We start from the raw sequence: 15,166 nt of genomic DNA, 5'->3' as shown, positions 1-15,166 counted from the left end.
TTGTCTTAACCAGAGTTGGGCAAATTTAATTACAATTAACAATTAAATATTAACACATTATAATTTCCTTGTGCGAAAATCACAGTTAAGTAATTGTAGCGTCTCAATTACCAATTTATTCATTTATCTCTTACCACAAGGTTTCCTCTGCACACTTTACCATAAGGGTAAAAGCCTGAAACTGTTTTTTTTTTGGAAATTGACTGAAGACGACGTCTATAATAGGCAACATATCTATTATACAACCAAAACGTTATAAAACTCAGGCATTAAGTAAGTAACTGCTGTTTCACAAATTGTCACCACACTATGTAGTACGTAACTCTTACGAGATGAAATCTTAAATAACTACCTACTGTGCCCCAAATTAACTCGCGTAAATACAAAAGAGACTTAAATGCTATATTTTTGTAATATAAATGCAAGTAAATTATACTCTTGTGAAATGTAAGACGTTGCCTCATATACTAGACACTAAGAATTTAAGAAATAAAATTTTTAAGTGTTTGATTAGATCGTTGTCATGGACTACTGTGAGGCAAAAATTTTCTGATAAATATTATCAAATTGTTCTCACAATATGCGTTGAAATTAATAAGGCTACGTACTACCGAGCCCCATGCGGCTTCTTCCGTTTCTCTTTTATTGAATATTATTTAAATGTATTTAAGAAAAAATTGTAAGGATAAATTGGTTATCTTGGTATGGTTTTCTATACTGTTATATACACTTAATAAATAGTTATTTAATTTTTGTGAGGTTTTGTTTGCTCTCAAAAATTGTCGTATTTTATGCAGAACTATCTAGTTATTTCATATCTATTTAGTGCGTACGGTAAACGCGTACTTGATAAGACAATTATTTTGGAATCACACACAACCACTTCAATCTTATTTATATGTTCGGAGTAAGGCGTAATATTTTACAAGCTTTTGTTTTCTCTTTAGTGCCGTAATATAAAGCTTATATATTTTTTCATTGAAGATACCATACATTTTCATTGCCACCAATATAATTATTACATATGTATGACAAGAAATAGAAAACAGAGATTAGGCTAGATTTTCTTTGCTCACTTTGTCTTTTTGGAAAATTTAATAATAAAAAAAAAATTGCGTTTTTGTGTATGAATTGAAACTGATAAAACAAGGTTCTATCATCTTAAGATTACAATTCCTTTGAGATAATTAAATATTGTGTATTTTACATTATTTAAAACAATAATAAAAAAAAATGTTGCTAACTACAACTATAAATAAAACAATGTGCGATGATTCTAACTTGGTATAATAGGCTTATGCAACAAACGTTATTATTATATCACCTGACAATCATGGTATCTTACTCTTAATAAATGTTATTACTGTTACATAATATTCTTTTAAATCGTTTAAATTTATTACAATATGATTAATTTCTTCTTCGCTCTATTTATAAGGAAAATTCTGCATTCACATTCTGAAAGGCCATTTTCTTGTGTTGTTGTTTTTTCACCTACTACCAAGTATTTTCATGAATCTTCATCGGTTAATCTATTAAAGACGCAATTTATAAAAAATAAGGCTGTAAATAAGCGATCTAATGGTCAAGTGGCTCGACTTCAAATCCCACTTAAAATTAACAAAATTAAAAAAAATCTTTTGCTAAGAAAATATTTTTTTTTTAAATATGGCACATTAAAAATGATTTATCTTTGTAATTATCTATAAATTCTGATGCAAAGTATTTGAATCATATAATTTCTTTTTATAGGAAACAAAATTATCATTGAATATGCGTAACATTGAATTTGCCTAAATATCTCAAATTTCTGTTATACAAATATAAGCCATCAAATAAAAAAATCAATAAGACCATTTTGTTAATAAAATTCAATAACATACTATACGTATTAAATAACTAAATAACTATGTTTAATATGAGCATAGTTATTTAATACGTGTTTTACGAATTAATTAATTTATTCCTTGCGTAAACGTAACGTTTTTACGCAAGTAGTAAATTATTTAATTCTGCAATTAATCCATACCCATATTATTAATAATAATTCTAATTAATTCGAAAGTAACTCTGTCTGTCTGTCTGTCTGTCTTTTACGCAATCAGGGCCAAACTGCTAATTTAATTGTTATAAAATACTCATAAAGAGATACTTGAGGGTCTCGGGATGAACATGGGATACCTTTTTTTCTCATATTTGTAATATTATCGATATATACCAATATATTAAAATACTTATTAATTTGACATGCAATCTGTTCTGCCATGTTAATAACAACCGTCGGTAAGCGACCGTTGCTAAGCAACGATTTTCAAAGTTTGTTGTTAGAAAACGTCACTCAAAATGAGCTTGCTTAACGCATCTCTCTATTGAAAACTGAAAATAATTTCATAAATATATTTAATAAATATTCGTATAGTTCAAGCGGGCGTAGCCGCGTTCAGGTTTACTAGTATATAATATAAACACTATTACATAGTAAGTCGTACAATTAAAGGAAAACTTATCTAGTCCAATGACATATGACTTTATAATTGTTTCTACGAATGATCGTGATTATGATGATAGCCTTCAACAGAAAATATAATGAAACATTTGCGGTTTTAACGAAAAGTTCGTATGAGCAATGAGCTTTGTCATCATTTTACTAAACTAGACTTAAGTTTTGTATTCAAAAAAGTGTTTAATGTGAATCATAAAGAAAGAATATTTAATTTTTGTTTCTAGAAAAATGCATGTACAAATCGTGGTAATAAAGAAATTTGGTGTAATCAAATATTTGATTATAGAACTGTAGATGAAATTTTATAATAAAAAAAAACGTTAAGCTTTTATTTTTATTAGAAGAGCTATTAATATCATCATAAGAATATGTGTCTTGGACGGGATTAAGCCCATAACTTTTTGTTATAATATTCAATTATAACATATTTTAAATGAATCTATGTTAAGCAGATTAATTGCGTATGTTTTCTACTTATCCATGACCACGGGCTTATCAATCACTGGGGAACGGAGCCTCTGTCTACCCTGGTGTGTGCGGGATGCAGCGTGAAGCTGATTATCAAATATCAAAATATACGCAACGAGCTATAGCCCTCAAATTCATTTGCGTGGACTGTAAAAGGTAAAACTTGTTGTTCCAACCAAAACACAAATTTCACACACTCCAAGGACAAATTTCGGCGTTCAACACCGCGTAGTCCCGACTGTGCGTTGTCTGTCAATCACTCAATCTCGGAAGAGTTTTATATACATACTCGTATATGAATTGGGCAAACGAAAAGATATGAAACGGGCAAAAAAGTCTCATTTTGAACACTACACCATAAAACATTTGATGAAGTTATTATTAGCAGATATGCTGCGGTAGGTAACGTAAGATCTACATATATAATAATGTAGGAATCCAATTACCATTAAATTACATCACATTTTCCTGCCTTGTTCTATATAAGTTGAATTTAATTTCATAATTTAGCGTATTATTTCTATCAATCATATCAAGTATGAGTACCATGACAGTGTCAATTTAAATTATATTATATATATTAAATTAATAATATAAAGCAATCATATTTAAACCTGTTATATTAATAGTAGGTACGTATCTACAAGAAAATATTATTATAACATTATAGATACTATCTTACTAAGCTACTACCTACCTACAAATTTGGTTGAAAAATCTGTGAAATGTTTGTATTTCATATACAAGTATAATATTTTTTAATTTCAAAACCCACGTAGCTGTTTATGTTAAATGCCGCTCGTATTCTTTATTGTTTTTAACAATTTTACTATTAATTTTCCTCGTTATTTTCGTTTGATAAATGAGTCTGTTGTTTAATTCTGTCTTCGTTGCAACACAAGCACAAGATTCGCTGCATTCAGAAATATTTTTTTTAATACTAAATTTTACCTGCGGCTTCGTCCACATGGTCAAATTGAAATGATTGAAATAACAAAGAAAAAATTGAGGTAACTGTCACCGCAGCTTCAATAGGTTACGTAGAAACAATATGTCATCATGTACCTAATAAAGTCTACAGTCTTCTACTATAAATGGAGTATAGGTAAAACAAAAAAAATATTTTCAAAACGGAAGCAGTGGTTCCTGAGATTAGCGCATTTAATCTAACAAAAGCTACATAAAGATAGCATAGATTGAAGTCTTACCTGCAATAGTATTCAGGAACATTAAGTATTCAAAGTTTGATATTTCCCGTCTCTGCCATTTTTGTGTCATGTTGGAGTTGCGCATGAGTTGACGCGGTGACATCATAGATGCACGTCTGTGGACAAAAATGTATAATTAATTAGTATATGCTATTAAAAAGCTTTTTCTGATTAATTTTGGGGTTCTCTTAGGAAATTTATAGGTAATAGACTTTTACAGACTTTTAATTGTAGTTCATTTGTTATACAACAAGTGCACACGTAAGTATATTTAATTATTGTTACTCGTGTAACTCGTGTAATGACTTAAGTAACGTCGATTCACAGTTCGTTAAATGTCATTAAAATATATCAATTAACTTTAAATATATTAGCGTGTTCCAGCTCTTTTTATAGGAAATCATCGTATCGTGAAAATTGCAGTCCTTTGCATATTTACTTGTAAAAGTTTAAGAAAATTTCAGTTTTAGGTCTTATATAGCTTTGTAGTATGGTTATATTTAAATAAATTTACCGGCGGCTTCGTCCGCGTTATCACATGGAAATGACTAAGAGAAAAGTTGTGTTTGACAGACATATTCTAAGTGCTGAAATGCTGAAATGTAAGAAGAGTGGGTTACATCCAAACGAATATGATGTAATATTGCCATCTTTTATAAATGGAATACCCAACACGAAAATATTTTTTTCTATTAGTAGTTGCCGAGATTAGCGACTTCAAAATAACAATTGTGAAAAAGCGTGAAGGGGCTAATTAAATATTTGCAGCCCTTGGCATATATAATATATGTAACTTACTGTCCCTGTCCCTCCGATTAGTAATAAGGAAATAATCTCAATGTGAACAAACGCGATTTCGCATCAAAAATTACACTAAAATGCCTTGATTTGTTTAAATAGACTTGCTTTTATTGAAATACTTTCCGGCTTCTGCAATTATTATAACATTGTAATCATTTTATTATGTAAATATTAATATAAAATTAAATTTAACTGCGCTTAAATTTTAATTACTTTAACTTATATTGAATTTATACATAAATTTAAATGTATGTACAAACATTCACTTAAAATTTTCTCACCTATTTTTGTTTTTCTAATATCTATTTAAAAACATTATATATTTTAATATATGTTGAGTAATATAAATATACCTAAAATATTATATGAAATGTTTAAAAGTAATGTAGTGATCATTCCTTGAATATAAGTTAGGTAAAGAATGGAACAGTTCAATCGTGTAACCTGTATAGGCCACGTAATTAAAGAGTGTTAAAAATATCTTCCGCTTCCAGTTTCAATGTTAAATATATATTTCACATATGATATGAATTTATTTCGTACGCATATAGGTTTGTACACATACCTATACAAAAGTTAGTAAAGATAGGAAAAGCTACTAAAATTCCAGAAAATAGTAAGTTCGCTGTGGTTACTTTCGTCTGTCTCTGTATACACCGCGTAACAGAGAATATCTATAAAAATGAGAGAAGGAAGATTTTTCTAATTAATACTGAAGAAAGGAGTGCCTTAACCCGTTGTGGTACAGCGATACAATTCTTTGCCCTATAATGGAATATCTTGAAATCAGGGCAAAAAATAGGGAAATGCATGTCTTAACAGTAGGTCCCATCTGCCTATCCTGCTGGATTCGCGAAATTATACAGCATAAGCTTACGAATGTTATATCTCGGATATTCGTGCAATAGGTCACGGGCGGTCAACGATCCGAGGTGTAACCTTAAGTAAATAGGTAACAAGTTTTAAAGTCAATATTTCAATGAAACAAACTATTAAAAAAAACGAAACGAAAAGTCTGAAAATCGATTCTTGATAAATTATATTAACTCTTTCAAGTAAAACGATTGTACCTATAAAAAAAATTCTTACATGTCAATTGCGCCAGAAAAAAAAAATCATTATAGTTAATTATATTAATAAGCTTACGTTTATTCTATAATTTAATATGTTAATAATTATAGGTTATAAATGTAGTTTTAATGTTTTAAAAAAATGAAAAAATACTCTTGCACAATTTCAAGGAGACAACGAAAATATTTTTTTTACGGGGGAAAGTACCTATTTATTAAGTCAAGGCTTTAGGTCAAGTACGTATGATAGCAAGTGTTTTATAGTAGACATAAAATTTTAAAGTTTTCGTAAAAATAGAAAAAGCCACCATATCCCTGATGTTATTAGGAAAAAAGTAGCTTTATTCTTTACCCGCTTAGCAGAGTAGCCAGGGAGAAGTTTATGTCAAAAGAGTTCTCCACTTTTTATCCAGGTACGAGACATTGCGGGTTTAGTGGCGGAGCTCAAGGCCGCTCTGTGTCTTGCCAGAGCGTGGAGTTGGAATAAATTAATTCCTCTCATCGTGAATCGAATCAACAACCATCGTGTTAACATTCAGACGTTGTCTCATAGCGCTACGATGAACGCATTCGTAATATTATTAATAATATGAGGTATATTATTTATTATAAGTAATTTAAAAATTTTGGTTTAAATCAATAGTTAAAACCAAAGTTACGTTGAATTGGTTAACAGTTTATTTCCGCGGAGCAAGTAGCACTCGCGAGTAGGTCACGGCCGACGCGCTTCGGGTCGACGACCCGCGTCGCGCTGTCTGTCTGATCGTAGTGTCGAACAATGTTCAATAACGTTTAAACTTATTGAAATAAGAACTGAGTTTTATCTATGACTTTACCCGCGTGGTCAAATGAAAATAACTAGAAGTTGTGTATGACACATGGGCCACATGGCATATTGACAAGTGTACCGCGGGGCGCACTAAATGCGACGATAGCCCGCAATAGGCAGGGCTTCTACCAAGGCGTAGCAGTGGAGGAAAAAAGTGTGAATCCTGAAAAAATATAATGATGTAGCCAAACGTGACTGAATCAATAAATAAACCAAAAAACTGATTAATATATTTTTTTAGTTTTACTTCTAAATTTGTTTTTAGTTTAATTATTGACAAAATATAATAAATAAGTTAATGCTGTCAGCAATTACGAATAGAGGTCATCAGTCTTTTGAAATAGATTTTTAAACATAGAAATACGTATATTAGGTTATCATACAGATACATTTAACTTTTTTCCTCTAAACAAAAAAAATATATTTTTTAATATAAAATTATAAGTTTAAATATTAAAAATTCAATTCAATTCAAAATCATTCATATGTTTTAAAGTAATAACGTGTTCGATTATGAATAAAATGATAATTAAATATTAAATTCGTATCCAAACAGGTTAAGATTATAATATCGATACCTTTTCATGTCCAAAATGGACAACACGAATTAGCATACGAATTCGAAATTGATGTGAGCAAAAGACAAATATTGATCGATTACATTAATTGATATTTAAGTTATTATTATAAAATTATTATATTATATTCTTTTACCTAGTGCTTCTCTAAAATATTTAACGCTTAGTTAAAGTTTAAAGCTTTAGTTAAAGTTGATAATCTTTATTATCAACTTTAACTAAACTCTTACTCTCTCTCTTACTCTTACTCTTTAGTAAGAGTTTTTTTTGAGACATGGCGGTCAATAAAACTTAAAAGATCAAAGTTCACTGGCACCAACCGCGCCTTAATTTAATCTGAATTATATTTATTTAAAAAAAATAAATAACACTACAATAATACTGTTCGCTGCGACCATTCGGAAGTGTTGAACTTCCTATTAAAACTGGCCATTTATCTCTTGAGCGGAACCTGATTGTTAAGGTCGCGCGCAAACTTTAGATATAGCAGTTATTATTATTTTCTCATATTTTTTTTTACGAATCTCAAATCAGAGTGAACCATATTGTTAAGACACTGAGGTCTTAACGCAATGTCTTGAAATTAGACAGATGGGAGTGTACTACTGTAGTAACGAACATATAACAATTGGAATATATGAAACAGTAAATGTTAAAAACGTTTTTTTATCAATTTAAAATATTATTTATACATTTTTTACATTTTATATCGATCTTAAACATTATATACAATAGATAAGATAAGAACTCTATATAAAGAACACTGCCGACCTTGTTACTCTCGCCTTTACAAGTTTTTTTTTAAATATCACTGTGCATAATCAAGAAAAATATAGCATATTTTTATTACAAAAACTAAAAAAACCCAAGAAAAACACTCAAGTTGAAGAAACTGGAAAGCAAGAATTGGGTTAAAACTCAAAATAACGTTGCATGATTATTTAATGTTTACAGATTTTAAATTTGATTTTTTTAATATATGAATGTTTAATATACGAATTTGAATATTTAATATATGTATTGAAAGTCATTTGTTGAATATTCGCAAAGCCAACGCAAATATTTGCCGCTAATATTTGCGAATGCGCAAATATCGCGGGTTCGAATCCAATGTCGTCGTAATTCAGTACTAAAATTGCAGATATTGTCTTTGTTTCATTATTTCCAAAATAAATTAAATTTTAGTATTTTATCACTATACAAATGTTATTCATTTAATAGTTTTCCCTGAAGTATTTGGAGCAAACAAGCAAACCTTCTATATATTTTTATCATCACATTATACATACTAATACACATGCCACACGTAAGTTTATTTAATGTACAATCAAAGAACAAAGCCTTTATCACACATTTATTGTCTAATTTACGCACATAGTACAATATTATTGTTCTCATTGTTATAGTATTGTCGTTTTACAAGTTAACCACTACTGATTTCTATAGAATTTTAAAGATGTTTAAGATTTATACAGACATGTTAGTTCATATACATACAATGGTCTCTCGTAGTCTATTTACTTAACGCATACTAAGTGCTTGGATTGTCGTGCATTCATTTACGACAGATGCTATCAATTGGCGTAAGCGGAAACCATTATATTGTTGTAGTTTTACTTAAGTTTGGTAATATTATGAGTAAAAAAGGTAATACATTCAGGTCATGTTAGACCGTAAGATTGTCACTGATCCCTCTTAAAAACGTTATATGTATGTTTAGACTATTATTTTAAAATATTTCAGACTTTGTCGAGGGGTAGAGACTCAAGCATGCGACTGTAAAAGCGACGGTTGTAGATTCGATAGCGACTTGGGGGAATGACGTGTTAAATATTTCCATTTTCTTGCTCTGGTAACGAGGTAAAGCGAGGCATTGAGTTTGGCCACTCAACACGCAATGCCTCAAAAAATAGGCGGAAAGTCAGAAACTAAAGTGTCTTAATAGGAACGTAGTGTCTTAACACTAGGTCCCAAGGTTTCCTCTATCTACCCTGTGTACGGGATACAGAGTAATTTCGTGCTTACATATATAACAATATTAATTAACAAGCCAGTGGTATATAGCTGGCTAGATACAGACACAATGGTACACACATTGTTTTATCACGATTATTTCAGGGAGAAATATGCAAATAATATTTGTCACCTTCAACTTCATGACAATGAGATAAGTTACGCTGTTGTTATCGTTCCGTAATATTATGATTATTTCTACGTACTTACTATTATTTATATTATTTTTAGTTTTTTATTATATGTATTCATATAATCGATATCTTTTTCAAATTAATCCAATTTATATAAAATATTAATATCGAGGCTATCATAGAGACATAGATCCAGTAGTTGAATACTATTATAAAAAAACGATTAGAAAAAAAAAATACAAAAAAAAAATATCTTAATATTTTTATGTACAAAATGTCAACATAAATATGAAATTCATCCCAAATAATATAACCTTAACAACAATTCTAAGTCTGCAGTTAGCCTAAAATAAATTTAAAACGCAAAAACCATGATTTTCCAATTTAGTCTAGAATGAAATAACAAAAATTCAACATAATTTTGTAGATATAATGCGAAACTGCGCTAAAAGTGTCGTACCATAGGCAGAGTTCCGGTAAAAGCGTGGGCGTGGTGTATGGAGTACGGAAGAGCAATCTATAGCGGACAGCTCGCGCTAACGATTTCCGCAGAACGAACACTTAATAAATTATCTTATGTGTTCTTGTTGTGTGTATAATCGTTTTCGTATATTATTGTAAAGAAAAAGGTTTAATATGAAAAATAAAAATATTCTGTCATAATAAATATTCTTATATTTTAAATTCTCGTAGAAATTACATTTTTTAATATAGTTCAAACCTGTAGTACCCGGCAATCCTGTAGTATGATACTCCGTTTCCCACACATCACCCAATTTTTGAGACTTGGCGTGTAGAATGCCGGAGCTTGACGCCGCGCTTTGTACTCTTACCAGAGCGAGGACAAAAAATAATTAACTCCCCCTAATGGGAATCGAACCCAGCACCTTAGCTTTTACAACCCAACGCTAATAAACACAATAGAATACAATTCATACACATAGAGCGTATCGGTCATATTCCTTGCTACACTAACCACATATGTGCTAGAATTTTTAGTATAATCATCAGTACCGAGTGGGTTCTAAATCAAAATTGACCTTCGACTTTGTTTGCGTGGACTTTTAGATGTAAATTGAGATATCTCCCGTCTCTCTACCCTTTAGTAAGCTACATTCCTTTTAATTAAGTATTAAAAGCTATATGACAAAATAAGGAGTTTCCTTCTATAATATTCACGCTTATAACACTCAAAAGAATTTAAGGAAAACGCATAAGAACGTACCTAGTAATGGAGTTCAGTGAATTTCGTACTATAAAATAATATGCACTCTATGCAACCTGACTAGAATATTTACAATATTCACGTAAAAGTGACTCAGTAATGTTAAGATTTATTATTGAGGAAACTTTTAAGCTTATTTTAAAAAAATCAGTGTTAAAAAAAAATAAAGAAACTAAAAAATCTTGAATTCATACATTTTTAGTACAGTCTCATAGTAGGATGGGCAGAGGAAACCTAGTGTTAAGACACTCCGTTACTCATGCATCGAGGAATCGAGACATTGCGTGTTGAGTGGCGAAATTAAACTAATGAAAAGTTTAAGGTAAAAATGTTTTCCTTTCCACAGATTGCTTACATAAATTAAATTAAATTACATTTATAAATGAAATGTCTTTATCAACATGAAAACTATATTTCTATCACATTGTCATAAACGTTTCTTTTTTGTTTCAATCGCTTCACCATTACTATTTTTAGATATTTTTATTGAAGTCTTGGGCTCTTGTCCAAGATGTGTAAATTTAATATTGGAAAGTAACGGTCTTCGGTCAATGGAATTGTTATAAGAAATCTACGTGACGTTATGTTTGTTTTTCAGCTTCGCGCTAGCAAGGTACAGAGAGTCCAATGATAAGACATTTTGTCCGCCTAATTTTCGAGACATTGTGAGTGGGATTGAGTTCCACCACGCAACTAAAGTCTCGAAAATTGGGCTCAAATTGGCGAGGGGAGTGTCTTTGCACTAGTTTTCTCTGCTAGGTTAGCTACACGGGGAAAGGCGAGAAAAAGAAAAAAATGCAATATGTCGATTAGAACTTGAATCTGTTATCTCAAGCCGCGCAATCAAGCAGCAATGATATATGAGAACACCATAAAAATTATAGGAGTCTTATATAATTCATGGGGATTCTGTTACGGTTATCAATTTACGTTTCGTATGAATTGTGTTACGTCGGCTATTTACGATAAATGCTATAATTATTCTTAGCTCTTATTACGTAAATCAAATTTTGCAGAATAGATAGCAAGTACTTTTCAGAAAAGAAAATGAAAACTTCGTTCTGGTTTTAAAAATATTATAAATATAAATTTGACTTGATTTGAAGTAATTAACGTGATATATGTATATATTTTTTAAGTATACACTTTAATACTTCGTGAAGATTAAAAAAGTCAATATAATAGCTACTAATTTCACTATAAAAATGCAAATACGTACTACTAACGTTTATTTTTTTTTATATTTTTCACATCATGCTCATCTTTACAGCTGGATTCAATTTCATATTACATACTTAAGTCAACATTGCAGTAAGAAATATGCAAAAATATAATACTACAAACTTATGTGGCGTTCAGTTCCGCCAATTAAAACACAATGTCTAAAAAATTTGACAGAACGTGGAGAACGGGGGGTTTAGATGCCCTAAGATTCCACATTAGATTCCCTCTAATTAACCTGCTCAGTGGAAATGTATGTTGATTTGAACTAACAACCATGGTCCAAGACGTTCTAAATAAATTGCACCTCAATGATATCTGCCATACAAACGTGACCACATAATATAACAATAACGATACATATAAATAGCTACAGTATAAAAAATCCTTGTATCTATTCTTAGCTTCGAGAATGATTTAAACGTAATAATATATCATAAATGGTCAGCATTCTTTACGGAGCCACTTCCGATTTCCGCAGTTGCGTTGGCGACAGTACCTACCTGCTTACTGCGTGTGGTATTTTCTAACTTCATTTACGACTTACTTAGTTAATGGTTGGTATTAATAGAATGTGTTAATAGTTATAGTTGGCAATAAAATTTGATTACTACAGACTAAAAATATTTATAAAAATAATAAATCAAAGAAACCAACAAGAAAATGTATTAAAGTGGTGTGTAATCTACATTTTTCTTAATAATTAAATAATGAAATATTTTCATATATAAAATGTTTTTAAATTCTTAAAATATAAGTATTCGACGAAAGCTTTTTAGTCTTCAGGGCATCGTTTCTTAAGAACTTCAATTTTAACCACATGACAAATAATAAATACAATATTTTCCTGTTCAGCCATATTAGGATATTTTCTGTTGGGAAAATGGAAAAACACATTTTCGTATTTCAAAATATTTACTGAGTCAATTATATAAGTGTCATATAAAATATGTATTGTACTTATTGTACTGTTACTTTTTAAGGAAAGATATTATAAAAAAAAATTTATCAGAAAATTGGCTAAAGAGTAATGAACTAAACGTGGGGAATTTATTCCTATTATTTATTATTATATCTATTCTAGGTTAAATTGTTGTAAAAATATATAGATATTGCTAAATAATAAATAAAAATAAAGACGACGAAAAGTAGGTTCAGTAAAGTGTTCTATAGTTATAGGTATAAGCAACAGTTAAGGACCAAGTTTACATTAACATACAAAAGGTAACAAAATGTCAGCCTCTGTCATACCATTGTTATTTGCTTACTTTCTTTCCTGGAAAAAATAGAGTACCTACTCAACATCATTTAGCACAGCAAAGATAGTATACAATTTAAATAACAGTAATATTTTTTCGAGTAACCTTATTTTATAATATTAGTGAAAGTTTGTTGACATAGTTCACACTTAAAAATATAATATTTTAGAAGTCAACCACAATTATTGTACATAGGTGGTACCTATGTACAATAATTGTGGTGAAATATATTATTTGACCCTGTTTGTCCATTTGACGGACTTAGAATCCACAAGCAATATTAATATATTTTTCTCATACTGTCTGTCTGTTTTCTCACTCTGTCTCATATGTTGGGTAGGCAGAGGGAGCCTAGTGTTAAGCAGTCCGCTCTCCACTTTCCGCCGAATTCTGCAGGCATTGACTGTTGAGTGGCTCACTCAACGCCGCGCATTGCCTCAAAAATATTAAATATTTGATTTCCTCGAGTGGGAATCGAACCTACAACCTGTCGCGTTTAGAGTCACACGCTTTTACTCCTGCCTTGGCCACGACACGAATATTTATATTCAGTGTTATTTAAAATATTTTCCAAATTATATATTTTATCGCTGAACAGACATTCGTCAAGTACAGGGCGACCTACTGAAATAACAAATCAATTTTTAATTTTAGGAAAAAAGTGAATCTAGAAGGTAAAAATGTGCATTTTCTTTACTTACTATGGAAAACGAGATAGCTTGTGGAAAAAACGTATTGTGTTTTTAAAAAAGAAATCTTACATAAAAGACAACATGTATGTTATATGTCATATAATTGGTGTAATTTAAGAGATTAGCTCGTTTCCTGAAGACATGGAAACCCGTATAGTATCTACATAATATGTAGTTATCATATGAGTAACATAATAGAACAATTTCTATAAATTGGCATGAAAATGTTTGTTAGATATGGTTTTTCTTTAAATTGATGTTAGTATCACTTATTTATTTTTTTTTTAATTTACACTGTATGCATATAACGACTTAGATAACCTAGTGTTACGACACTCCGTTTTCTCCCAATTTTTGAGACTTTGCGAGCTGAGTAGCGGACCTCAACACCACTCTTTGCTGATCTACCGGAGCAAAGAAATGCAATCCCCTTGAATGACAATTGAATCCATAACCGTCGCGATCTACAGTCAGACTGCTGTGCTTTTTATTTTTTGTGTAGGTACTAAAGGAAAAATATTAATATTTATAATAAAATAGTTATTTAACGAGTTCGGATACGTCACACTGTTCTTCATTTTCTTAATAGCACTAGCAAATCAGACATGGTCGATGCTCGATTAAAACACCTCGCCAGTGGCTCTCATATCAATGACGTCGTGGTGTGAACGAGATTGTGTTTATATGTTTATGTTAATGAATGTGTGTATGAATGAATAACTGTATGGAATTAGCTAATGTATGGAGGATGAGTTAACGAACATATATTATACAAACTATAGAGACTGGGGGTGCAAGCAGGTTGCAGGTAAGAGGCTTGAAGCAATTGCTGGCCTTTTAACTGCACATTAGAGCTCTTTTTTCCAACTTAATCAAAATAATTTTCTACTATGTTCTAGAAATGAATTGACGGTGTTTAGATGGAGATCGAGATCTTGTAGTATTTAGTAATTAGTTAAAATATATTCTGGAACATTCCTAAATTCCTTCCCAAAATTTAGACAAATCATTAGCTTCGTGCTCTCGAATATTCATATCTAACGTGATAAATTGATAGCGTGGGAAATAAAATACAATGCAGTCTTTGTAATATACATACTTATGTGTTTTTTTCAGATGACATAGTTGTTTTGCTTCTAAAATTTAGATTATATTTATACCATTA

General features: G+C 30.4%; 2 protein-coding genes across 19 annotated transcripts in view; one reads left to right on the top strand and one right to left on the bottom strand.

Moving 5' to 3' along the window:
• The window catches only part of rg (A kinase anchor protein rugose), a 424,034-nt gene that overhangs the window by 17,686 nt on the left and 391,182 nt on the right, over window positions 1-15,166 (bottom strand). For all 17 annotated transcript variants that reach the window (XM_085196877.1, XM_085196889.1, XM_085196885.1 and 14 more), the window contains one exon: window positions 4,180-4,295. In XM_085196877.1, coding sequence (XP_085053003.1) covers window positions 4,180-4,295 — 116 coding nt within the window. The remainder of the gene's footprint in view (window positions 1-4,179; window positions 4,296-15,166) is intronic.
• LOC146532965 (trehalose transporter 1-like protein) overlaps window positions 1-15,166 on the top strand; it is a 42,147-nt gene that overhangs the window by 3,712 nt on the left and 23,269 nt on the right. The window lies entirely within an intron of this gene.

Source organism: Heliconius melpomene, chromosome 13 (genome assembly GCF_056956725.1).
Source record: "Heliconius melpomene rosina isolate 202511_hmr_F chromosome 13, ASM5695672v1, whole genome shotgun sequence".
NCBI lineage: Eukaryota > Metazoa > Arthropoda > Insecta > Lepidoptera > Nymphalidae > Heliconius > Heliconius melpomene.
Note: the sequence above shows the minus strand (reverse complement) of the source record. Positions and strands in the feature narration are given on the sequence as shown.